Here is a 25,791-nt window from a genome sequence, read left to right on the forward strand (position 1 = left end):
TGACAGTGTTTCCAGAAGTAGGGAAGGAGAATTGATCAGACAGAAACAATGTTGACTACAGCCATACATGGTGTAAGAATCCCTGCTGCAACCCTTATTTGTTTTAGAATATAAGTAAAATTCTTACTTTAAAACAATACATTGTTAAAATTGTCTTTGGTGTTTTTTTTTTTTAAGCATACTATAATGAAAGTCAGTTACCATTCATCATTTTGTGCAGTGTTTCTGTAAATTTAGAGGAAATGAGAGATTGATTTAGTTTGTAGTGATTCCAGATTCTTTTGATGGAATCAGGGCAATTTTTTTACTATTGTTGTTTCCTTTTAACTCTCTTCAATGGAGAGTGACCAGGATATTCATACTGGTTGTGTTGTGGAAGATTCACACTTTTTAAAAAATGTGTATAACTGAACCAAAGTCTTACTTGCATTTTTATGTGAACAGAGTCATTCACTATCTCACTTTAATCCGTAGCCAAATTCATTGCTCCTATTTCTGGATCCCATGATGTCCTATCAGACTTAATTACAGACAACTTACAGAGCATATCTTTATTCTTTACCCTGTCTTCTAAGAACAACTACTGTAAGATTTTTGTGTTGAAAGGATAATGCTTTAAGATAAATAAGAGAACATATAGCTTGTATGGAAATAGACTGAGTAAATATTTGGGTAGGTAAAGCCAGGAATAAATTAGGATAAGTGAATGAAAGAAAGTAAGTTCTCATATTTACCTTATAAAGCTATTAATAACTATATTGCATATAATTTGGCATTCAGTATTGAGTACTTTCTTTTACAAGGCAGTGTGTTAGGTTCTATGAGAGATAGAGGAAAGTGATCATTTTGTTAGGGAGTAAACATGTATGAATGGTGCCTGGTCCATTGTTAAATGCATGATACATTTCAGATTAATGAAGTTGAATGAACTCAGATGCACCATAAAAGTGGCATAAACTCTGTTCTAAGGTTTTAGAAGAGAGAGAATTATTGTTTATCATGACCAGAGATAGCAACATGAAAAAGGTGGTAATTGAGATGGACCTTTGAAAGATATTTGACAACAGTGACAAGAGAGGAATCAGATGGGTGGAAGTGACATTGAGATAATATGTATTTAGGTTCTGTAGAATATATGCTCCCCAGAGTTTTCTCTTATATTTTGTATTATAACCATAAGGGTAATACGTGCTTAGAGTAAAGAAATCAAATATTGTGTAAAGAAAACTTTAAAGCCTTTCCTCATGATGACAGTTTCATGCCGCAGAGGGATCACTGATAATAGTTCGATGTGCCTCCCGTGAGAGTTTTCAAATATGACGTTACCGTTTAGTTTTCCACGTTAATGTGGCAATAGGAAGAATTTTAGTCCTAAATTTAAATTCCCTGAGCATTTAGAAAAGACAGGTAACAAGAAGCAAATTGGTTTGAATTTTAGCATTTTTGTTCTTCTCCACCCACCTTCTATAGCAGAAGTGGTAATAAGCAATGCAGTGCACAAACTTGCATGAAGGAGAAAAGGATGAAATTTGCAGCTGAGTCATTGACATATTAACTGGAGAGTCATTTCCTTAATAATCAACAACTGATGTATTATCGCATTAGTCTTCTGATAGGAGTCTAAGCTGCTAGCTTTTCCATCCCTTACCCCTTTGAGAATCTGATGAAAGCTGTTCAGCCACTTCCCAGAAAAATGTACACGTCTACATACATGAAGTTTTTTTATGTCACTTTTTTGGGGGATTTATTATTCTCTTGAAGTTCATTTATTGACACTTCCTTTTTCTATCAACGCATTCAAGGTCCAAGATACCAAGGCTCAAAAATATCTGCAGAAAGGAGTGAACAGGGACAAAGATAATTCTATCCATTTTGTAAAAGTTTCAGAGAAATTCATTGTGTTGCTCTGTGTTATAGAATCAATTTGTTATACTGCTAGGATTAGAAACCAGTTTAATATTCTAGGAACATATCTCAATCAAAGAAGTCTCAGGGGACATTAAAGCATTTTGTAAATGCATGTGACACTTCATAAGCAAGCTCTGCATTTTGTCCTTAGACCTAAGCTAAGACAAAATATTGATAGTAATTAAGTCAGGTTTTCATGGCTTTATTAGGGCAGCAGCTTTGGTGCCCTGATTGTTATCACCTTGGTTGAAAGAGCTGAGATGCTGGCTGTTGAGGAGGAAAGGCCAGACAGAGTTGGCTGTCAGGATTTTGGGATTCTGGGTGGTGTTTCTCATAATTTGTCCCTAGAATTTGAATCAGAATCAGGGAGTGTAGGGATGTATTTGTTGGATGGTGTTAAGATACAGATTCCAGGGACTTCCCTGGTGGTGCAGGGGTTAAGAATCCACCTGCCAAGGCAGGGGATGTGGGTTTGAGCCCTGGTCCAGGAAGATCCCACATGCCGCGGAGCAACTAAGCCCATGCGCCACAACTACTGAGCCTGCGTGCCACAACTACTGAAGCCCACATGCCTAGAGCCCGTGCTCTGCAACAAGAGAAGCCACCGCAATGAGAAGCCCACATACCGCAACAAGGACCCAACGCAGCCAAAATAAATAAAAAAAAAAAAAAAAGAAAGAAAAAGATACAGATTCCAGGACCTCACTCCATACCTACTGAATCAGAATCACTAATGGTTATCATCTAGGTATCTAATTCTTATATATCCTGATGGTTGGACACTACTGGTCTGGGAGAAATAAGAGTATGATAAGGGTTGATCGAGGAAATGGAATAATGGTTAGTGGGGAGGGTGAAAATCCTCTTTCTTTAAAACAGTATTTTTTTGTTTCCTTATTAGGATAGATTTAAAAAAGAGAACATAGAGCCAATGACTAGGATAGGTTTGGATCCCCAGATCTACCAGCTGAATTTTGTGAGTGCTGGTAAATAGGAAATGATGCTAGATATAGATCACAGTACCAAACTTTAGCCATATGCTGGTTTATTTTGGTAGTATTACGTGGCTAACCATTTTCACATGTTCCTAGTACCATCTGCTCTGCATATTATTAAAAGTGAGTCTCATTTGCAAAAAATAAGAGGCTGTACTAGAGGGGGGGTGGTGGGTACACAAAATTGAGATCAGCTGGGTAGATGCTGACATTGTCAATCAGTCAAAAAAGTAATTAGACCCAGAGGGCAGGTTCCACAATCAGGGTACTAAAAGCTAAGCAGAACTCAGAAGAAACCTTCCTAAATGATTTTTCAACATGTTTGCCAAATGGGTTCTCTGAGAACATTGGCTGACCCCCGTTTGTATGGTATGGGCGGAAGCTGTCTATTGTAGTTCTTGCACCTAAACAGATGGGGGTCCAAACGTGTGTGCAGTATCCATATGTTACAGGCTTTCCCCAGAACTTATATTATTCAGCAACATTTGTAAAGAACCTGCTGTAAAGAGACTTACATAGAAAGTACTATAGAGATTACAAGACAGGATTCCATTTCTAAGGATTTAAAACATTTTTATTGGGGGATAAACCTATAGATGGGTGAAAAAGGCTTCACATTTAAATAGCTATATATATACAATGCAGATTTATGTATTATAAACAATAAATGTTGAGTAAAGAATATCAGGTTAGATTGGGGTTTATCAGTACAGATTTTCCAGTGATTATGAATCAGAAATGTGTGTGTGGGACTTCCCTGGTGGTGCAGAGGTTAACAGTCAGCCTGCCAACGTAGGGGACACGGGTTCAATTCCTGGTCCGGGAAGATCCCACATGCAATGCATATGTAGAACATTTCCGACCTTGCAGAAAATTCTGTTAGACGATGCTGATCTAAAGTCCCAGGAAAAATTTTGCCTTAATATAACAATCCAGGGGCTTCCCTGGTGGCACAGTGGTTAAGAATCTGCCTGCCAATGTAGGGTACACGGGTTCGAGCCCTGGTCCGGGAAGATCCCACATGCCGCAGAGCAGCTAAGCCCGTGCACCACAACTACTGACCCTGTGCTCTAGAGCCCACGAGCCACATCTACTGAAACCCATGCACCTAGAGCCCGTGCTCCACAACAAAGAGAAGCCACCACAATGAGAAGACCACGTACCACAACTAAGAGTAACCCCCGCTCACTGCAACTAGAGAAAGCCCGCAGAGCAACAAAGAACCAGTGCAGCCAAAAATAAATAAATAAATTTATTTTAAAAAAATATATATAAAACAATCCATAATTGATTGATTCCTTCAGGATTTTTAGTTAGGAATCTAAAAGACATCATAGCATCAACATTAGAGAAAATTGCGAGGGAGAAAAATACCCATACTTCTATGCTCTGCCATTACAAATGTTTGTTATTTTTGTATATTTTTAGTTATTTCTGAGTTATAGGGATATAATATTTTTATGCTTATGAGTATTATGTGTGTATTGTGTTATACTTTTGTCATGAATTTGTTGAACATGTATAGAATGTTTATATTCTATATGTATATACTATTTTATACTAAGGCATCATAATTATAGTCATTCCCTAATTATTGGGAATTAGGGTCATTTCTTTTTTCACTATCAATGCCTTTGTATAAAGAGTTTTACAAAAATACTTTAATGAGATGCACTACTCTAAGTGGGTTTACTGAGATAAATTATATGTTCAGTTTTCAGGCTTTTGCTGCATTTTGAGAAATTTAAGTTTTGTTTAAAGGAAGGAAGGAAGGAACTTGGCTAATTGGGGAGAATAGGTGAGATGAGTCCGCCGTGGGAAATGATCTGTGCACAGACGCTGAGGAAAGAAAGAATAAGTTGTTTAAAAACTTCAGAATAGGGAATTCACTTGTGGTTAGGACTCTGCACTTTCACTGCTGAGGACTTGGGTTTAATTCCTGGTTAGGGAACTAAGATCCTGCAAGCCGTGTGGCACAGCCAAAAAATAAGTAAAAAATAAAATAAAAACTTCGGAATAAATGTGCTTTATTGGAGTAGATTCTTATGGTGCTGAACATCTTAAATTTTCATTAGAGATATGAGTTCAGAGTTGGCAATAAGTGTCTAAAACATTTTTTTTCCTAGATGAGGCAGATGACGATGACGATCCAGAATATAATTTCCTGGAAGACCTGGATGAACCAGACACAGAGGATTTCCGCACTGACCGGGCAGTAAGAATCACCAGTGAGTCTGTGTTTATTATGAGTCCTGGTCTTGACTTCTCCACATCTACCTTTGTTTACTTTGCAGATTTCTGAGGTTGAAGTTTGTAGCCCACTCAAGACATTTAAGCTTCCTCTTCCCATTTATTTCTATAATTCTTTAAATTTACATATATATTCAGGAAGCCTGTCAGTTACTCATTTATACATCCCACAGTCACGTATTGAGTATTTGGCAGCGATTGTACCAAAATGAATAAGACATGGCTTCTGCCTGGAGGATGTCAGCTTAGTAGGGGGATACAAACAGAAACAGGTGTAGTACCAAGTGATAGGTGCTATAATAATAGTTTGTGTATACACTAGTGGCCTAAAAGAGGGTTATACTGTCCTAATGTATGGTATGGGTTAGGGAAGGATTCACAAAATGGGATGTTTTATTTTAGTTTTGAAGGAGCAATAAGAAATTTTTGGTGAATGGGGGCAGAGAGGGATATTGCAAATAGAAGAATTCTGCAAACCATGGAATTATGAAACAATACATGTGTTTGGAAAATAGTAAGTAGTTTGGTTAAGTTGTATGAGTGAGTGGTGATAGAAGAGTTAAGCAGTGTTCAGTTCATGGAGAACCTTAGATCTGATTTTTGATCTGTCAAAAAGGAGAACTCAGAGAGCTCAAAGCAGGAAATAAATAGGAACTGATTTGGATTTTAGAAATATCACTTTGATTTAATGCCAGTTTAATGTATTGATTTGGTGGGTAAAGAGAGCAAGATTGGAGGCATGGAAAACCATTAAATAACTTGGCTTGAGTCATTTGTTTAAAATTATTTCATTGCTAGTTTGCCAATGATGGAAAACATATTTCAGGAACTGTTGATTTTTATTGAGGGTGTGCATGACCCTGTACTGGAATAGTATACACAACATGGTGAAGGTAAGACATTGGCTCTTGACGAGGTTATGAAGAAAGTTTTATAAGTATCCAAAAGTGTTTATTATGTACCTAAATAATGCAAATCTTTGTGCAAAGAGAATTATGTAAACACAATCCTTTAGGACTTATGTTCTGTTTTGTTGCTTTATTTCATCTTTCATGTTGTTCTTAAGATTAGAATGCCATTTCCTTTATGAAGATCTTCCATTTATTTTGGTATGTTATGACAGTTAAGGTTGCATTGAAAGGAAAGCACCAGGAATCAGAGAGAAAGTGTAGAAAGAAAAGGCTTGAGGATTTAGGTTTTGAGAAAATTGTGAAGGAGGGTCTAGGAAGGTATGAGAAAAAACAACAAAGCCTTGTGTCTCAGAAACCAAGGGAAGAGTCTTTCAAGAAGGAGCGAATGGTCCACAGTGTCATGTGCTGGTCATGAAACATTTTCTGCTTGAAGCAGAAAAGTAGGAGATTGCATTTCAATTCAGCTCTCATCCTGGTATACACTTGCCTTCCCTTCTTGTTTGTCTGTTACTTTCTTCAGTTTATAGATACAGTTGACCTTGAGCAACTCAGAGGGTAGGGGTGCCCAACCCCAGTGTAGTTGAAAATCCGACTAGAAGTTTTGACTCCCCAAAAACTTAACTACTAGTAGCCTACTGTTGAAGGCTTACCAATAAAATAAATAGTTATTAACATGTATTTTATATATAATGTGTTTTGTATACTGTGTTCTTAAAGTAAAGTAAGCTAGAGAAAAGAAAATATTATTAAGAAAGTCATAATGAGGAAGAGAAAATACATTTACAGTACCGTATTTATCGATACTGTAAGTTTATGTTATCTGTTTACAAGCTGAATCATCTGTCAGTATCTATATTAATATTGTTTTATATGATACAAAACACTGTAGATATATATGTTACAAACACTAGACAATGAAAAGTGAAAAAGGAACATTTATTTACTGGTATAAGGATTCATGCATTGATAATGAAGAAGCAGCAGTATGATGGCTTGATGGTAGTCTAGTGTAATTGATATGATTGCTTCACAGATCGCTTCTTAGTACGCTGGCCTGAATGGTTACAAAATTTTGTAGCCATTCAGCAGTACACTACTAAATTGTTACAAAATTTTTATGGCATACAGTATTACAGTCATATTCATGTACAGGATTGGAAACATTGTTACATTTTTTAAAAATGTGATAATAGGCTGATACACAGTTGGTAATGTAATTCTTTGAAAGCACAGTTATAAATCATTAATAAAACTAACATTATTAATTTTATTGATTATTAATTTTATATTAAATATCAGTCACTTTATGCCTATGTAAGGATAGGCTATCCATTTCAAGTCTTGTACATGATGTTCTACATGATGAATACTTAAGCGATGATGATGATGATGACACAAAAACATCTCATACAATTCTTGCCATACAGTTATTAGATTTTTACACAAAGGTATATACACATACACAACAGATAAGTTTATTAACTGTAGGCATGATGATTATTTACTATTCATTAAGTCGCAGTGGGTCATCATAAAGGCCTTCATCCTCCTTGTCTTCACGTTGAGTAGGCTGAGGAGGAAGAAGAGGAGGAGGGGTTGGTCTTGCTGTCTCGGGGTGGCAGAGGCAGGAGAGGTGGTGGAGGAGGAGGGGGAGGCAGAGACAGTAACTTTATGGAAATACATTGTAATTTCTGTGTGACTTTTTTGCTTTTTCATTTCTCTAAAAATGTTTCTGTATGGTACCAGTCCCTCTCCCACCATGTGCTTTGGTTTCAGAGTCCATATCATAGAAGTGTCCTTGTAAAAGAAGTCAAAAGCAGTCTTAAATAATCGGAACCCTGCTGCCTGATTGTCTAATGTCAGTTTGTTTTCTGACACAGCTTCTTCTACATCTTCTTCCTCATCGTCTGGCACTGTTTTGGAAGCACTCATCTTCATCACGTCATCTTTTGTTAATTCCTCTGGTGCAGTGTCTGTTAGCTCTTGAATTTCTCCAAGATTCAGAACTTGAAACCCTTCACCCCCATCTTTTTTTGGCCGTATTCACAGTCTGTTTCATGATTTCCTTGATTGGCTCTGTCGTAAATCTTGTGAAGTCATGCAGGACATCTGAACACATTTTTCTCCAGCAGGAATTTATTGTTTCAGGTTTGATGGCTTTCATGGCTTTTTCTTTAACAATGATGGCATCTTCAGTGGTGTGATCCTTCCTCCAGACTTACGTGATGTTCTCTCCATTGGGGTCTCTCAGTGTAGATAATCCTTTCCATAGAATATTGTGTGTAATGAGCCTTAAAGGTCCTTACGAACCCCGATCTAGAGGCTGAATTAGAGACATGTTTGGAGGGGAGTAGACCACTTAGACGCCTTCAGTGTTGAATTCATGGGGTTCTGGGTACCCAGGGGCATTGTCCAATTTCAAAAGAACTTTAAAAGGCAAGGTATTTCCTGACTTCAGGGACAAAGCATCGATGGAACCAATCCATAGAAAGGCCCTTCTTTTTGTATATCCAAAGACTGGCAGCTTGTGTTTATCTTTTCCCATCAAGGTGAGCAGCTTTATAGATAAGGGCAGTCCTGGTGGTAAATGCGACTGCATTTTCACAAAACAGTAGACTTAGCCTCTCCCTTCCTGCCTTAAATCCTGGTGCTTGCTTCTCTTCCTTACTAATGTCTTTTGAGGCTTTATTTTTAAAAATTTTTTCCCCTCCAGAATAGGGCACTTTCATCTGCACTAAAAACCTGTTCAGGCAGATATCCTTTCTCCTCAGTCTGGGAACTTGTCTGCTGCCTCTGCATCAGCAGAGGCTGCTTCTCCTGTTATCTTGACAGTTTTTAAGCCAAACCTCTTTCTAAAATTATCAAACCATCCTTTACTGGCATTAAATTCTCCAGACTTAGATCCTTCATCTTCCTTTTGGTTTAAGTTGTCATATAATGACTTTGCTTTTTCTCAAATCATATTAGAGTCTATAGGTATGCCTTTCTTATAGCAATCCTGCACCCACATAAAAACTGCATTTTCAATATGAGATAAAAAGGTATTTCACAAAAAGCACAAGGTTTTTGCACCTGCCAGCATAGCGACAGCTATGGCTTCATGAATGTCCTTTTCATTTTTTACAATGGTCCTTACACTGGATTCATTTATCTTGAAATGGTGGGAAATCACAGCTACAGACCGCAATCTCTGGTACATATCAAGCAATTCAGCGTCTTCTTGTAATGTCATGACTTTGCTTCTTGGGAGCACTTCCAGCACCACTAGTGGCACTTCGCATGGGTCCCATGGTGTTATTCAAGGCCTATGGTATTGTACTAAACTTGATGAAAAATACTCAAGAACCACAAGAGATCAGTTTTTCCTACAGTACGCAATTTGCTGGAGAGACAAACTGCTCAGGAGATGTTTTAAGCAGATACTTGCAACACCTGAGCTAGCAACAGGAGGTGGCTATGAAATTATTACAGAAGTACAGTATATGCCACAGTTAATTTTATGCAGTTATGATTTCATACTGCATCTTTATGTTTGGGTTTCTCTCAACTGTGAATGGTGCCATGTATGGTCTGTAAGTGTGTGTGTAAGTTTTGATAAATTTTAACTTTTTAGAGTAGATTTGTGTACATTTTATGGTAGTAAGTGATAAAATAGACTAGTATCTACATATAATTTATGCATTCATGACATACCTAACTTTTCCTTAAATTTATTGGTATTTCTAGGCTCTGTGGTTTGTCTGCGGGTTTTTTCAAATTGTTGCACATCCCCCCCCAAATTGTTCCACTATATTTACTGAAAAAATCTGCATATAAGTGGACCCATACAGTTCAATTCCATGTTGTTCAATGGTCAACTGTAATTTCTCAGGGAGATCCTCCTCAATCAGGATTGATCTTCTTGCTCCGTTATCCATACTATTTTTTTTTCACAACTCACACACACACACTGTATTTTATTTTTACAAGAGATAAACTGACACCAAGCATTGTAAATGGATGACTGCAACAAAAGCAACAATGATGGCAATTACCAAACACAAAACACACTCATACGATGTCATAATATTGACATTCAGTCCAGTAAACCTCCACTGTAACAGCTCCTTTACTTTGCAGTGAAAATTGATTTGTATATTTTTTGCCTCTGAGTCCTTGTGGGATTTATCTTTTTTTTTTTATTCAAACAGAAAGTCACGAAAATTGTAATCATCCTCATCAGTTCACTCAGTCCCATGCAATCAGTTTTTTTTTATCTTGATCTTTTGTTAGCACTTTTATGAATTCATCAGTTTTCCATTAGAGTTCTGAAAATGCTTATTCAGTTCAGCAGTATCGTGAGTTACCAGAAACCTGTACTTGTCAGTCTTTTCCATGAATTCTTTGAAGATGAAACGCTTTTATAGGAATATTTTTGTGAAAGCATCAGAGTACACCCAGAACTGTCTGTAAATGACAAAAGACTTAAAAATGACCACGGTTAAAGATTTGATGAAAGTTCATAATAATGCAGTTGACAAGGAAATTTAGTTATTTCGGAGGTATACATTTTAAAGTAATAACTAGAGTTATGACGTACAACATTATACCAGAACATATAAGATTCTTAGAAATTTCATGTAATGTCTGAAACATTTATATTAATGTATTTCCATACAAATAACCCAAAGAAAGTTTAGTATTAGTTGTTTTTTTTTTGTTTGTTTGTTTTTTTATACTGCAGGTTCTTATTATACACATCAGTGTATACATGTCAATCCCAATTGCCCAATTCAGCACACCACCATCCCCACCCAACTGCAGTTTTCCCCACTTGGTGTCCATACGTTTGTTCTCTACATCTGTGTCTCAACTTCTGCCCTGCAAACTGGTTCATCTGTACCATTTTTCTAGGTTTCACATACATATGTTAATATACGATATTTGTTTTTCTCTTTCTGACTTACTTCACTCTGTATAGACAGTCTCTAGATCCATCCACGTCTCAACAAATGACTCAATTTCGTTCCTTTTTACGGCTGAGTAATATGCCGTTGTATATATGTACCACAACTTCTTTATCCATTCGTCTGTCGATGGGCATTTAGGTTGCTTCCATGACCTGGCTATTGTAAATAGCCCTGCAATGAACATTGGGGTGCATGTGTCTTTTTGAATTATGGTTTTCTCTGGGTGTATGCCCAGTAGTGGGATTGCTGGATCATATGGTAATTCTATTTTTAGTTTTTTAAGGAACCTCCATACTGTTCTCCATAGCGGCTGTATCAGTTTACATTCGCACCAACAGTGCAAGAAGGTTCCCTTTTCTCCACACCCTCTCCAGCATTTGTTGTTTGTAGATTTCCTGATGATGCCCATTCTAACTGGTATGAGGTGATACCTCATTGTAGTTTTGATTTGCATTTCTCTAATAATTAGTGATGTTGAGCAGCTTTTCATGTGCTTCTTGGCCATCTTTATGTCTTCTTTGGAGAAATGTCTGTTTAGGTCTTCTGCCCATTTTTGGATTGGGTTGTCTGTTTCTTTAATACTGAGCTGCATGAGTTGTTAATATATTTTGGAGATTAATCCTTTGTCCATTGATTCGTTTGCAAATATTTTCTCTCATTCTGAAGGTTGTCTTTTCGTCTTGTTTATGATTTCCTTTGCCGTGCAAAAGCTTTTAAGTTTGATTAGGTCCCAATTGTTTATTTTTGTTTTTATTTCCATTACTCTAGGAGGTGGATCAAAAAAGATCTTGTGGTGATTTATGTTAAAGAATGTTCTTCTGTGTTTTCCTCTAAGAGTTTTATAGTGTCCGGTCTTACATTTAGGTCTTGAATCCATTTTGAGTTTATTTTTGTGTATGGTGTTAGGGAGTGTTCTAATTTCATTCTTTTACATGTAGCTGTCCAGTTTTCCCAGCACCACTTATTGAAGAGACTGTCTTTTCTCCATTTTCTATCTTTGCCTCCTTTATCATAGATTAGTTGACCATAGGTGCGTGGGTTTATCTCTGGGCTTTCTATCTTGTTCCATTGATCTATGTTTCTGTTTTTGTGCCAGTACCATATTGTCTTGATTGCTGTAGCTTTGTAGTATAGTCTGAAGTCAGGGAGTCTGATTCCTCCAGCTCTGTTTTTTTCCCTCAAGACTGCTTTGGCTATTTGGGGTCTTTTGTGTCTCCATACAAATTTTAAGATGATTTGTTCTAGTTCCATAAAAAATGCCATTGGTAATTTGATAGGGATTGCACTGAATCTGTAGATTGCTTTGGGTAGTATAGTCTTTTTCACAATATTGATCCTTCCAATCCCAGAACATGGTATATCTCTCCATCTGTTGGTATCATCTTTAATTTCTTTCACCAATGTCCTATAATTTTCTGCATACAGGTCTTTTGTTTCCCTAGGTAGGTTTATTCCTAGGTATTTTATTCTTTTTGTTGCAGTGGTAAATGGGAGTGCTTCCATAATTTCTCTTTCAGATTTTTCATCATTAGTGTATAGGAATGCAAGAGATTTCTGTGTATTAATTTTGTATCCTGCAACTTTACCAGATTCATTGATTAGCTCTAATAGTTTCCTGGTGGCATGTTTAGGATTCTCTATGTATAGTATCATGTGATCTGCAAACAGTGACAGTTTTACTTCTTCTTTTCCAATTTGTATTCCTTTTATTTCTATTTGTTCTCTGATTGCCGTGGCTGGAACTTCCAAAACTATGTTGAATAATAGTGGTGAGCGTGGACATGCTTGTCTCATTCTTGATCTTAGAGGAAATGCTTTCAGTTTTTCACCATTGAGAATGATGTTTGCTATGGGTTTGTCTTATGTGGCCTTTATTACGTTGAGGTAGGTTCCCTCTCTGCCCACTTTCTGGAGAGTTTTTTTCATAAATTGGTGTTGAATTTTGTTGAAAGCTTTTTCTGCATCTATTGAGATGATCATATGGTTTTTATTCTTTGTTAGTATGGTGTATCACATTGATTGATTTGCATATATTGAAGAATCCGTGCATCCCTGGGATAAATCCCACTTGATCATGGTGTATGATCCTTTTAATGTGTTGTTGGATTCTGTTTGCTAGTATTTTGTTGAGGATTTTTGCATCTATATTCATCAGTGATATTGGTCTGTAATTTTATTTTTTTGTAGTATCTTTTTCTGGTTTTGGTATCAGGGCAATGGTGGCCTCGTAGAATGAGTTTGGGAGTGTTCCTTCCTCCGCAATCTTTTGGAAGAGTTTGAGAAGGATGGGTGTTAGCTCTTCTCTAAATGTTTGATAGAATTCACCTGTGAAGCCATCTGGTCCTGGACTTCTGTTTGTTGGAAGATTTTTTTTTTTTTTTTTTTTTTTGCGGTACGCAGGCCTCTCACTGTTGTGGCCTCTCCCGTTGTGGAGCACAGGCTCCGGACGCGCAAGCTCAGCTGCCATGGCTCACGGGCCCAGCCTCTCTGCAGCATGTGGGATCTTCCCGGACCAGGGCATGAACCCGTGTCCCTTGCATCTGCAGGCGGACTCTCAACCACTGCGCCACCAGGGAAGCCCTGTTAGAAGATTTTTAATCACAGTTTGTTTCATTACTTGTGATTGGTCTGTTCATATTTTCTGTTTCTTCCTGGTTCTGTCTTGGAAGGTTATACCTTTCTAAGAATTTGTCCATTTCTTCCAGGTTGTCCATTTTAGTGGCATAGAGTTGCTTGTAGTAGTCTCTTAGGATGATTTGTATTTCTGCAGTGTCTGTTATAACTTCTCCTTTTTAATTTCTAATTTTATTGATTTGAGTCCTCTCCCTCTTTTTCTTGATGAGTCTGGCTAATGGTTTATCGATTTTTATCTTCTCAAAGAACCACCTTTTAGTTTTATTGATCTTTGCTGTTGTTTTCTTTGTTTCTGTTTCATTTATTTCTGCTCTGATCTTTATGATTTCTTTCCTTCTGCTCACTTTGGGTTTTGTTTGTTCTTCTTTCTCTAGCTCCTTTAGGTGTAAGGTTAGATTGTTTACTTGAGATTTTTCTTGTTTCTTGAGGTAGGCTTGTATAACTATAAACTTCCCTCTTAGAACTGCTCTTGCTGCATCCCATAGGTTTTGGATCTTTGTGTTTTCATTGTCATTTGTCTGTAGGTATTTTTTGATTTCCTCTTTGATTTCTTCAGTGATCTCTTGGTTATTTAGTAACGTATTGTTTAGCCTCCATGTGTTTGTGTTTTTTACAATTTTTCCCTGTAATTCATTTCTAATCTCATAGCGTTGTGGTCAGAAAAGATGCTTGATATGATTTCAATTTTCTTAAATTTACTGAGGCTTGATTTGTGACCCAAGATGTGATCTATCCTGGAGAATGTTCCGTGCGCACTTGAGAAGAAAGTGTAATCTGCTGTTTTGGATGGAATGTCCTATAAATATCAGTTAAATCTATGTGGTCTATTGTGTTATTTAAAGCTTCTGTTTCCTTATTTATTTTCATTTTGGATGATCTGTCCATTGGTGTAAGTGAGGTGTTAAAGTCCTCCACTATTATTGTGTTACTGTCAATTTTCTCTTTTATAGCTGTTAGCACTTGCCTTATGTATTGAGGTGCTCCTATGTTGGGTGCATATATAGTTGTAAGTGTTATATCTTCTTCTTGGATTGATCCCTTGATCATTATGTAGTGGCCTTCCTTGTCTCTTATAACATTCTTTATTTTAAAGTCTATTTTATTTGATATGAGTATAGCTACTCCAGCTTTTGATTTCCATTTGCATGGAATATCTTTTTCCATCCCCTCACTTTCAGTCTGTATGTGTCCCTAGGTCTGAAGTGGGTCTCTTGTAGACAGAATATATATGGGTCTTGTTTTTGTATCCATTCAGCAAGCCTGTGTCTTTTGGTTGGAGCATTTAATCCATTCACGTTTAAGGTAATTATCGATATGTATGTTCCTATGACCATTTTCTTAATTGTTTTGGGTTTGTTTTTGTAGGTCCTTTTCTTCTCTTGTGTTTCCCACTTAGAGAAGTTGCTTTAGCATTTGTTGTAGAGCTGGTTTGGTGGTGCTGAATTCTCTTAGCTTTTGCTTGTCTGTAAAGCTTTTGATTTCTCCGTCGAATCTGAATGAGATCCTTGCCGAATCTGAATGAGATCCTTGCCGGGTAGAGTAATCTTGGTTGTAGGTTCTTCCCTTTCATCACTTGAAGTATATCATGCCACTCCCTTCTGGCTTGTAGAGTTTCTGCTGAGAAATCAGCTGTTAACCTTATGGGAGTTCCCTTGTATGTTATTTTTCATTTTTCCCTTGCTGCTTTCAATAATTTGTTTTGTCTTTAATTTTTGCCAATTTGATTACTATGTGTCTCGGTGTGTTTCTCCTTGGGTTTATCCTGTATGGGACTCGCTGCACTTCCTGGACTTGGGTGGCTATTTCCTTTCCCATGTTAGGGAAGTTTTCCACTATAATCTCTTCAAATATTTTTTTGGGTCCTTTCTCTCTCTCTTCTCCTTCTGGGACCCCTATAATGCAAATGTTGTTGCATTTAATGTTGTCCCAGAGATCTCTTAGGCTCTCTTCATTTCTTTTCATTCTTTTCTCTTTATTCTGTTCCGCAGCAGTGAATTCCACCATTCTGTCTTCCAGGTCACTTATCTGTTCTTCAGCCTCTGTTATTCTGCTATTGATTCCTTCTAGTGTATTTTTCATTTCAGTTACTGTATCGTTCATCTCTGTTTGTTTGTTCTTTAATTCTTCTAGGTCTTTGTTAAACATTTCTTGCATCTTCTCCATCTTTGCCTCCGTTCTTTTTCCGAGGTCCTGGATCATCTTCACTATCATTATTCTGAATTCTTTTTCTGGAAGGTTGCCTATCTCCCAATTCATTTAGTTATTTTTCTGCGGTTTTATCTTGTTCCTTCATCTGGTACATAGCCCTCTGCGTTTTCATCTTGTCTGTCTTTCTGTGAATGTTGTTTTTGTTCCTCAGGCTGCAGGATTGTAGTTCTTGCTTCTGCTGTCTGCCCTCTGATGGATGAGGCTATCTAAGAGGCTTGATGGGAGGGACTGGTGGTGGGTAGAGCTGACTGTTGCTCTGGTGGGCAGAGCTCAGTAAAACTTTAATCCACTTGACTATTGATGGGTGGGGCTGGGTTCCCTCCCTGTTGGGTGTTTGGCCTGAGGCAACCCAAGACTGAAGCCTACCTGGGCTCTTTGGTGGGGCTAATGACAGACTCTGGGAGGGCTCACGCCAAGCAGTACTTCCCAGAACTTCTGCTGTCAGTGTCCTTGTCCCCATGGTGTGTTACAGCCTCCCCCCACCCCCCGCCTCTGCAGGAGACCCTCCAACACTAGCAGGTAGGTCTGGTTCAGTCTCCTATTGGGTCACTGCTCCTTCCCTTGGATCCCAATGCACACACTACTTTGTGTGTGCCCTCCAAGAGTGGAGTCTCTGTTTCCCCCAGTCCTGTCGAAGTCCTGCAATCAATTCTCACTAGGCTTCAAAGTCTGATTCTCTAGGAATTCCTCTTCCCGTTGCCGGGCCCCCAGGTTGGGAAGCCTGACGTGGGGCTCAGAACCTTCACTCCAGTGGGTGGACTTCTGTGGTATAAGTGTTCTCCAGTCTGTGAGTCACCCACCCAGCAGTTATGGGATTTGATTTTACTGTGATTGCACCCCTCCTACAGTCTCATTGTGGCTTCTCCTTTGTCTTTGGATGTGGGGTATCTTTTTTGGTGAGTTCCAGTGTCTTCCTGTCGATGATTGTCCAGCAGCTAGTTGTGATTCTGGTGTTCTCACAAGAGGGAGTGAGAGCACGTCCTTCTAGTCTGCCATCTTGGTTACTCCTCCTGATTATATCAATCCATACTATTTTATATGTCCTTTTTAATACTCATCTCTCTCATAGTTGCTTATTTATATCTGTCTCCTTCCCTAAACTGTGAGCTTCTCATGGGTTTTGTGTTGTTTATTGCCTTAGAGCTGGTGTTTTTCATGGGGCTGACAGTGTTTGCCAATCAACTAGTGAACTTTTCTGGGTTGCCTGAATGATGGGTCTTCCTTTCTAGTCATAGAGTTCTATGGTCATAAGTAAAAACTGGGATAGAATTTTAATTTTGTTTCTACCCCTTGTCGTCTTATGTTATCATGCTTAATTATAATCCCTTTAAGAGGACTTTTCTTACATGGATGATAAAAATTTAAAAATAAAAAAGCTTAGAATCACAGAGTTTGGAAAGCCTCCTGTGGTCACATATATTTTCCTCCCACTTAAGCGTTTGTTAACAGCTTCTTTCATGTGGCCTTTCAGTCTGTTTGGATACCTCCCGTGACAGGGAGTTCATCAGCTCTGCAGATAGTGTGTCCTACTCTTGAACACCTCTTCAATTAACATTTTCCTTATTAATTTTTTTTAAAATTTATTTTTATTTTTTGGCTGCGTTGGGTCTTTGTTGCTGCGCGAAGGCTTTTCTCTGGTTGCAGCGAGCGGGGGCTGCTCTTCGTTGTGGTGCGCGGGCTTCTCATTGCAGTGGCTTCTCTTGTTGCGGAGCATGGGCTCTAGGCACACGGGCTTCAGTGGTTATGGCACGTGGGCTCAGTAGCTGTGGCACGCAAGCTCCAGAGCACAGGCTCAGTAGTTGTGGCGCATGGGCTTAGTTGCTCCCCGGCACGTGGTATCTTCCCGGGCCAGGGCTCATACCTGTGTCCCCTGCATTGGTAGGCAGATTCTTAACCACTGCGCCACCAGGGAAGCCCCAGCATTTTCCTTATTGAACCTGAATCTGTCTTTTATATTTCTCTGTTTGTCCTTTGTTGCCGTAAAATGTAATTTACTCCTAAGTGTGCATAGTATGTTTCTTTTTCTACATTTTTTCTTTATTATGCTAAACATACCGAGTTTTTTCAGTTCTCTAAATGCCAGGCTTTCCACATTTCAACCCCCAAATTACCCTCCTCTGGATTCTAGCCTTTATTTTTAAGAAAATTCTCCCCCATGACATTTTATTATGAAACTTTTTGAACATATAGAAAAGTTGAAAGAATTGTACAGTGGACACCCGTATACCCACTACCTATCTTCTATAGTTAACTTTTCATATATTTGCTTAGTCATGCACCTATCCATCTATGAATCCATTTTTTTTGAAGCATTTCATAGTGAGTTGTAGATATCTAAACATTTCAGCATGCATATCATGAATTAGAACTCAGTATTTGTTTACAGTTTTTCTTTTTAGGTAAATTTATACACATTGTAGTACAGAAATCTTAAGTGTACCATTCAGTGAGGTTCGATGTGCCTCCTCTTGTTGTATAACTCAAACCCCTAGCAAGATAGAGATTTGTCACCCCAGAAAGTACCCACTTGCCCCTTCCAAGTCAGTCCCCACACCATCCTCCCAGGTGCGACCGCTGTTCCCTTTTCTTCTATCACAGATTAGATTTGCCTCTTTTAAAACTTCATGTGAATGGAATCATATAGTATATGTTCTGTTGTATACAGCTTCTTTCACTTAGCATAAAGTTTTTGAGATTCATGCACATTGCTTGTATCATTAATTTCTTCCCTTTTATTGCTGAGTAGGATTCCAGTGTATAAATATACCAATTTGTTTATTTTTCATCAATCCGCAGGTGTTGATGGACACCTGGGTTCTTTCTAATTTCTGGCTATCTTGAATAAAGATAGCTCTGAACTTTCTTGTGCAAGGTTTTATGGACAAATGTTTCATTTCCCTTGGGTCAGCTATTTAGGGGAAGAATCAGTGGTCATAAGGTAGCTGTATACTTAGTTTTCTGAGAAATTGCCAAACCTTTTTCCAAAGTGGCTTTCCACTTTACATTCTTTTTACAGTTCTAGTTGCTCCACATCCTCACTAACATTTGGATTTTAGCTTTTTAATGCCCTCTTAAGAAGGGCTTTTACAGAAATGATCACAGTCCTCTAGATAGAGCCTGAGACTGCTCTGATTCAGTGATATGCTTGCCTTCTTGGTTGTGAGCACTGTTTTGGAGCTACTGTGTCATATTGAACTTAAGGTCAACCAAAACATTGAGATCTTTTTCAGATTAATTGTTTCTGAGCCATGTTACCTTTTTGTGCACTTAAGAAACTGATTTTTGAAAATCCTAAATGTAAGACTTTAAATTTATCCCCATTATGTTTCATCCAGTTAATTTGAGAAAACCTAGAATTTTGAATCTGTCATCAGTTGGTCTGGCAATCCCTTTCAGCTTTATATCGTTTACAGGTCTGGTAAGTGTGTTTTCTGGGTGTTTTAGGTTGTTGATGGGATTGCTGAATAGTTCAGGTCCAAAGGTAGGGTCCTATGACACACTGCTGGAGACTTCTCTCTTGACTCCATTCAGTAGGATGGGCCAACAAACTCTGCATTTATCTCATTATAAAATCATCTAGCTTACGTTTTTGTGTGTTTTCCCATTAGAATTTAAGCTTCATGAGAGTAAAGTCCTGTCATGTATCTAAGCATCTAGAACTAGGGATTAAGGCATATAGTTGGTGTTCAATAAATGTTTTTAAATGAATGAGTCAATGATGGATAGATATGAGGATTTTGTTAAAAGCCTTGCTGAAAACAACTTTCATTGAATTTTCTTGGAAATCCCCCTGTGGCAAAATGAAACAAACAAGTGCCAACAGCATACCGTTTGACTTTTTTGCAGAAAAGGAAGTGAATGAACTGATGGAAGAGCTGTTTGAAACTGTGAGTAATGATCTTCGAATGAGAACTCAGAATAGTAAAAGTGGATTCTCCAGCAAGCTCTGTCCTTTGGTTTCAGGGCCTCTCTCTCCAGAAGGGTGGTGTGAACCAAGCCCATTCCCCTTTCAGTCCACCCAGGAGAGAATATAGTGACAGGAGATTTTTGCTAAGTAATAAACTTTGATTATCCATATGTAGGTTATTCTTAATAAAGTTTTCCTTGCAGGCTTTTGGATGGACTCTTCACTATCACATGTTGCATCCTCAAAGATTGCAAACTAATTTTAGATTATTCTGAGCCCGAATAGTTACCTTTCTCATAAATTTATTTCTTTAAAGATATTCTGATCATTTCAAGTTATCCATGCTCTGTGTTTACCATTACAAGTTGCCTGATTGAGAAACTTTTTTCCTGGCATAATAGCTACCCCATGTGCAGGATTGTGCGAGCCCAGAAGTGAGAAAGGTTGTTAATGCAAGCTCTTTCTGTGCGCCAGCGTTATTAAAGTCCTGTAAACTAGTCTTTGCTTTCCCTTCTCACTGCTAGAGTGACCTTTGCGTGCCCATTCCCCAGGAAAATCCTTCTTTTCCTTTGCCCTCAGTTTCAAGATGAGATGGGGTTCTCCAACATGGAAGATGATGGCCCAGAGGAGGAGGAATGTGTGGCTGAGCCTCGGCCCAACTTTAACACCCCTCAAGCCCTACGGTAGGCTAACCAAAGACCTTGAGACTTAGAATGGAGGAAAAGTGTACGTCTGAAAAGGTTTGGAGAAATTTTAGCTAACAATTTCCCATCCCTGACTACCTGCTGTTACTGATATTAGGATGCAGAGTCCCTTGTGGGTGTTAGGTGTCAAGTGAATAAGTCTCCTTATGGGGCAGTGCAGCTATAGACCAAGCTGTACCTGTTTGGGAAGGGAGAAAAAGTAGTAGCTGGCATCCATAGCAGCTTCTCCAGGTGAGTGGTGCTGGAGAGGTGTGTAGGACTCTATGCGGCCAGCCACAGAAACTATCCCAAATTGTAATATCCAGTATGTCCCTTTTGTTTTTCTATTTGTCGTTAACATCTAGTAAATGTTAATGAACCTTGTTAGTCACCAAGGCATTAATTGAGCAAACCATAAAGCACCTGAAGTAATGCCCTGGAGTCTGAAATGTGTGTACTGCCCTCTTCACTTAAATTAGCACTTCCATTGTCCCACCCAGAGAGTAGAGGCTTTAAATTTTTCCCCCCACTTTTGTGATGAGTTTGCATAGTTTATCCGTACTTTATTGCTATCCATTCTGAGTAGCAGCATACTGTCGTTAGGTGACTGGCTGGATGTCAGGGTATGGTTTGTGCCATGCATGGAACAAAGCAAAACTGAAAGACACATAGTCTCTAATTAGTCCTGTGTTTTAACTTAACAGCATTACCTAACTAGAGAGCTTTGGATCCACCTGAAAGCTAGACCTTCAGGGAACTTGGAAATTTAGTGAAAAAGACAAGGTATACTAATCATTGTGTAAAAGTCAGAAATATCAGTCATACTCCATTACAATAAATACCATAATATAACCACAACAGAAATCTCAGGAGTTCCTTTTTTTTTTCAGCTTCGTTGAGGTATAATTGACAAATAAGGTTGTAAGATACTGAAAGTGTACAGCTTGATGATTTGATAAGCGTATGCTTTGTAAAAGGATTCCCCCCATCAAGTTAATTAACACTTCTATCACCTCACATATTTACCTTTTTTTTTTTTGAGAACAAATTTCAAAATTTCTTAGAGTCTGTATTCGACCCACTTATTTCACACCATATTTCATAGAAAAAAATTCTAGTGTAGCAGAGTAGAACCTGGGAACTTACTATCATGGGATTTGATCTGTAAACATATTTCAGTTCCACTAGTCAACTCTGTGTATGAATTTTTAAAATTTGGTCATTATGTAACTACTTAAAAATCCTTATTCCAATTCAGTTACCTTTCGGTATTCAGTTGATCTGCATGGGCTGCTGCTGCTTTTCTTTCAGCTAGAAATGCAAACCTAGCTTAATCTTTGATTAAGTAAAATATCACAGGGAAAGTGAGTTACCTGTGTTCCCCGTATCAATTACCCATCCAGGTAATACTTATTAAAATCAGGTGCAGGCTTTTTTTTTTTTGCATTATCTACATTTTTCATGTTTCTGTTCTTCTGTTCCTCTGCTAGTAATGCAGATAATCAAGAGATTTCAATTCTCAGTAAAATTGTACAGAGGACAGGCCTGTGTCTTTAGGTTTTCACCCTGTGTCAGCCCATACTCACAGTAAATACTGTAAAAGGAAACAACTTTTTTCAACAGCCTCTGGGGATAAAGATTGTTATCATTTAACTATTGCTAAATTCTGGAGGATTTCTTGAATTATGATAACCTGCTAGTCATAGCTACTTGAGCAGGTCTTGTCCTGATTGCACAGAGTATCAGCTCTTGCTTAATCACTTGAGTGTCTTGTTCTGCCTCTACCTCAGAACTAGCATGCTAGGTATTTGGATTCTTACTTCAGCCCCAGACACAGTCTCTCTCTCTCAGGAGGTAGGGGTAGGAGGGTAGTGTTAGAAAACTTGGAGAAGATTCTGTGTCACCATTAAGAACAAGTCTGAGATTAATTTGGCTGTCAGTGTGATGAAAAATGATGGGTTCCCATTAGCTCCTTGGCTGCTTTGTTATCCAGACACTTCCCTACTCTTAGATTTTTGTTTAATTTCCCCTTCATTACGATATTACTTAGAAGACTGATGTAGAAGAATGGGTGGGGGGCGATTCAGAACCATCTTATTTGAATCTATGCTAACAACTTTGGGAGGAGATTTGGGTAGGATAGGAGTTTGCCTATCGGCTAAAGTGAGATTTGGGGATTAGCAGTAGATGGAAGTTGTTCAGACTTGCTTAGCCCACCATTAGAAGGAACTGGGTGTGTTGTGGACCCAGGGAAATATTCAAATCCAATCATCTCCCTGTTGAGGATAGGTTTGAGGAACCACTGGCCAACTTGCTAAATGAGCAGCATCGCACAGTGAAGGAGCTACTTGAACAGCTGAAGATGAGGAAATCTTCAGCCAAACAGCAGCAGGAGGTAGAGAGGGTTAAGCCCCAGAGTGAGAAAGTTCATCAGACTCTGATTCTAGACCCAGCACAGAGGAGGAGACTCCAGCAGCAGATGCAGCAGGTAAGACTCTTCTTGGTAATGTTAATATTGGACCATCCCATGGCCTGGCTCGAAGCCAAACATTAAATTAGCAGCTTTGGAAAAGTCGGAAATAGGTGTCTTGATAACCACTGAAACCACAGGACCGCAGGATCTTCACATCAGTTAGGACCTTGAAATGTCATCATGTTCATGTCTCAGGTAAGAATGCATGTAAGGACCCTGATAGTATTCAGCATGATAGATTTCAAAGAATCTTTAGTAATCCCTTCTGAATTTAACAGCCTTATTGCCAGAGTAGTTTTTTCTTCTTTCTAATCTTAGTCCCTCTGGCTTGAGGTTAAACTTCCTCTGGTTCTGTCATTTTGCTCAAGTGGAACATATTTGAGAAAAAATTTCATACCAAGATACTATGTTGTTCTCATAGTCTCTCTAGAAAGCCAAACATATATGCTAAAGTCACTAACATCTTGGTAAAGTCTTCTGGGTTCCTGAAATGACAACATCATAACATGTCACTATATTATTTTCTTTCCCTCCCCAGCATGTGCAGCTCTTGACGCAAATTCACCTTCTCGCCACCTCCAACCCCAGTCTCAGTTCGGAGGCCAGTACCACCAGGATATTTCTTGTAAGGTTTCAGATATCCCTAACTCTAAAGAATTGTGTATGCAGTTAGTTTGGAAGTCATTTCTCATAAATGTTAACTCATCATAAGCTACATTTATTCTTCTCTCCTGCATGTTTTGGTAGCTGTTCGTATGGCTTCACGTGCTTGCTGATAAAACATAAGTTACTGGTTCCCATTAAAGGACAGAGAGAGTATTCAGTTTCTTAAGACTATTCCTCTTACCTTTTTATTGGGTTCTCTTACCTTTAGATCCACTCATCTTGGGCTTTTGGTACTTCTCTTCTTTTTATTGAATTCATTATTTATTAGGCTCAATATCAGTGTTTTATGTATAAAATTAATTTTGCTCGTGGCATTATGAAATATTTTGGAGGAAGGGCTTTTAATTTCAAATTTTGGGAATTTCCCTGGAGGTCCAGCGGTTAGGACTCGGCACTTTCACTTCCGGGGCCCAGATTCAATTTCTGGTCGGGGAACTAAGATCCTGCAAGCTGTAGGGCGTAGCCAAAAAGAAAAAAATTCAAATTTTAACACATTTTTGACCAGAGACGTATTATAGCCACAGGCGTTAGTTTCTGCAAAAATCCACCTGTCAGTAATGTGTTAAAATCCTATAAAAATTGCTCCTGAACTTTGGGGTAGGTAATGAGGATATTCTTTGCCTCTTGGGTAAGTCTCTTTGGAGTTTGAGTTGGCTAGTAGTCTGAGCTTCCTTCGATAGTCAGCAGAGTGTTATTTTCCCTCTTATTGTGTTCAGAGGATCATGAGAAATACTTTGTTCTTCAGAGAAACCAATGAAGACATTTAAAGTTTTTATTTTTTTATTAAGTAATGGCTCTCACTCTTGAGAATTTTAATTCTAGCTGGGGAGCTAGACCATGCATCCAAAAGGCTGAGGAACACTCAGACTGAGAATAAAACAAGAGCAAATTAGTGTATCACAAATCCCCAAATATCTGAGGACTCGGCAAAAGAACAGTCTTAATGGCAAAATGTTAATTATGGAAGACTTTATAATGATTTTTACCTGTTTTTATACTATTGTAGGAAGGACAGTTTTTCACTTAGAGGCTAAGGGCTACTGGTACTAATTTTCTGGAACTTAGATCTCCTTTGTGTCCTGTTTTCCCAGAAAGAGCTGGGAACCTTTGCTCAAAGCTCCATCGCCCTTCATCATCAGTTCAACCCCAAGTTTCAGACCTTGTTCCAACCCTGTAACCTGATGGGAGCTGTGCAGCTCATTGAAGACTTCAACACACATGTCAGCGTTGACTGGAGTCCTCGTAAAACTGTCAAGAAGACTGGTAGGGGACAGATGTGTCCGCTTTAAGTTTTTACTTGCAGTGAGAGGTGGGAGTCTTATCCCATAGATAATTTCCTAGGGATAATTTCCTAGGGGTAGAGGAGACAGGGTGTTTGTAATTTCTTCCTTCTCTCTTTTATCCTCCCTTTGTGCTCATTATCTAAGTTCTAGAATTAGGTGATAATACTTGGGCTTAAGTAAGGGATGGAGGCAGTGGACAGGGCAGGGTTGTGGGGGGTAGAGATGTGGGACTCCTGCTAATAATTGGACTTAAGTAGATATGAGGGTAAGTATTAGGAGTCAGATCAAGACAAACTGGTATCTGATAAAGTTGGAAGTCAAGTGGTAAAGTTGGGTTGTGTTTAGGTTTCTACTCACTTCTTCATTAAGATCATTTTATTTCCCATAATGATTATTAGTGATATCTCCATTTTGAGTGAAACATTGATATGGGAGTTAGGAAAAAATTAGAGATGTTGTACATTTACCATGTTCAATATTTTAAAGAAATTTGCAGGTTTGGTTTCTACTTTGCATTGGTTTAGTATTTTTTGAGAAAATATTTGCTGTTCCCTTAAACTAAATATTTGCTTCTGATTTGTTCCTAGTTTAGCAAATTAGTTGTGTTTTGCTGTGGATTTGGGTTTGTCTTTGGATTTGATTTTAAATCCCTGACTCTTATAGTTAAATTGAATATAGTTGAATTTAAGTGCATTATGTCATAGACACTGATCTCAAACTACTTTATTAGTTATATGTTGGTAATGAAAACTTAATTTAACACCAGACTACAGTTATAACTTATACATATAGTGTCCTGTGTTTTTCTTCTGGGGATATAAAAATAACATTTATGGAAGGAGAAATATGGCTGTACAGTGGTGCTTATCTCTGGAAAGGCAGAAGTGCCTGGAATTGAGAGGCTTAGACAGCAAGACAGAAATG

The 25,791-nt window shown here is 38.3% G+C and overlaps 1 protein-coding gene across 7 annotated transcripts in view; it reads left to right on the forward strand.

The window, feature by feature from the left end:
• GON4L (gon-4 like) overlaps window positions 1-25,791 on the forward strand; it is an 89,051-nt gene that overhangs the window by 37,747 nt on the left and 25,513 nt on the right. For all 7 annotated transcript variants that reach the window (XM_082659476.1, XM_082659471.1, XM_082659473.1 and 4 more), the window contains 6 exons: window positions 5,030-5,131; window positions 19,702-19,742; window positions 20,342-20,445; window positions 22,735-22,933; window positions 23,457-23,543; window positions 24,676-24,847. In XM_082659476.1, the coding sequence (XP_082515602.1) occupies window positions 5,030-5,131; window positions 19,702-19,742; window positions 20,342-20,445; window positions 22,735-22,933; window positions 23,457-23,543; window positions 24,676-24,847 (705 nt within the window). The remainder of the gene's footprint in view (window positions 1-5,029; window positions 5,132-19,701; window positions 19,743-20,341; window positions 20,446-22,734; window positions 22,934-23,456; window positions 23,544-24,675; window positions 24,848-25,791) is intronic.

Source organism: Grampus griseus (assembly GCF_964374135.1).
Source record: "Grampus griseus genome assembly, chromosome: 1".
Classification (NCBI taxonomy): domain Eukaryota; kingdom Metazoa; phylum Chordata; class Mammalia; order Artiodactyla; family Delphinidae; genus Grampus; species Grampus griseus.